The sequence below is a fragment of the Trypanosoma cruzi genome, genomic scaffold, assembly GCF_000209065.1.
Source record: "Trypanosoma cruzi strain CL Brener 1047053516805 genomic scaffold, whole genome shotgun sequence".
NCBI lineage: Eukaryota > Euglenozoa > Kinetoplastea > Trypanosomatida > Trypanosomatidae > Trypanosoma > Trypanosoma cruzi.
In genome coordinates this window covers 107,747-109,128 of record NW_001849494.1, presented here as the reverse complement: position 1 = coordinate 109,128, position 1,382 = coordinate 107,747, and the positions used below count along the sequence as shown (strand labels likewise).

Here is a 1,382-nt window from a genome sequence, read left to right as displayed (position 1 = left end):
GGAACAACAACAACAACAACAACAACAACAACAGCGGGTAAAGAGCGAAGCGAGGATGAGAGATGTTGCGGCTGCGCTTGAAGAGGCTTTCGCGATTATGGATGCACTGCAGGCAGAGAAAGATGCTGTGCTTTTGGAGAAGAAGACGCGTGAGGCGTCATACGAGGCGGAGCTGCGTATCCGCGTTGCGGAGACGGAGGGGTTGACTGCCACATTGCAAGAGCTACGGGAACAGGTAAGCCTATTGAGGAAGCATCGTTCTTTGCATGGTTCGTCGCAGCGGTACGAGTTGGCGGATGAAAGTCCAGGGAACTCCGAGGACCACGACGGCGAAAGAGGGGAAGAGACGCCGAAATCTTCTTAACAGAGAGGATGAAGCTTAACGTTTGTTTGTTTGTGTGCATATTGAAATACACTGGGTTCTGTGGGGTGATTGTGTGCATGGGGCGAGATAAGAGAGGGGCAGAGGAATGAAGGAAAAGCGGAGATGGAGGGGATGCCAAGCGTTGAAGGTGCTGCAAGAAACCAAACCAAACCAAAACAATAAATAATAATAAAAGAGTCTGTTCTTTGCTGCTTCTTGTTGTTGTAATAATAATAATAATAATAATTATTTTTTTGGGCCATTGGCACGTTCTCAGTTCCGTTGAGCCGTCGTCCCCTCGGTACTTGATGCAACTTTCATTTCATTGATGTGATTCCACAAATTTTTTTTTTTGTTAATTTTAGGTGCGTATGTATTTTTTCTTTTTTCTGACTGATTTTGCTGTGGCTACGTCTTTATTCCTTCCTTTTTGTAACGTTTTACTTTTTTCTCCTTGGGCTTTATTCCTTTCACTGTGTGTCTTGCCATCCTTTGACCTGACCCTTTGTGCCTGATTCCACTTTTTTTTTTTTTTGCCAGTCTTCCTTTCTTCCTTGGACTGCTGTTGTGGTGTTGTGGTGGTGGGGCCGAGGAGGAGGGTGGTGAGCAAAAAGAAGGAGGAGGAGTTGACACGCATTCCTCGCGGGGGAGGTATTGCCGCTTGAGAAGTGCATTGAGCGCTTGTGAATTTCCCGCGCCAGCAAGGAGTGGGAACCAGAACAGATGACGCTCATGCATGCGGAGAAGCCGTTCGCTGCCAGTCTCCAGCGTCTCCTTCCGGGACTGGCAGAGAGCCCAACGGAGAGCGTTCTTACGGACACGTTGTTGCGGTGCTGCCACGAATGGGGTGTCACTGCGGAGACAGAGCTGCTTCTTTTATTGACAAGTGGCTACCCTTTTGTGCAGCGACAAATGATGTTAACGGTGCGACAGGAACAGAGACGGCAGCCATTTGGTCACCCTGCGGAAGTCCAGCGTCTTCTTCAAAAGGTGCTGCTGGCTCTTAGTACACAACATG

At 48.6% G+C, this 1,382-nt stretch overlaps 2 protein-coding genes across 2 annotated transcripts, besides 3 other annotated features; both read left to right on the top strand.

The window, feature by feature from the left end:
• Tc00.1047053490165.19 (hypothetical protein, conserved) lies at positions 1-364 on the top strand (the record flags this gene model as incomplete). Its single annotated transcript, XM_797192.1, has 1 exon — positions 1-364. A coding segment is annotated over one exon (364 nt), but the record flags the coding sequence as incomplete, so codon positions are not given.
• Positions 1-1,382: a sequence feature (haploid, non-Esmeraldo-like haplotype).
• Positions 3-33: a microsatellite.
• Positions 590-611: a microsatellite.
• Positions 1,088-1,382, top strand: Tc00.1047053490165.9 (DNA repair protein, putative; the record flags this gene model as incomplete). The annotated part of the gene is made up of 1 exon (XM_797191.1): positions 1,088-1,382. A coding segment is annotated over one exon (295 nt), but the record flags the coding sequence as incomplete, so codon positions are not given.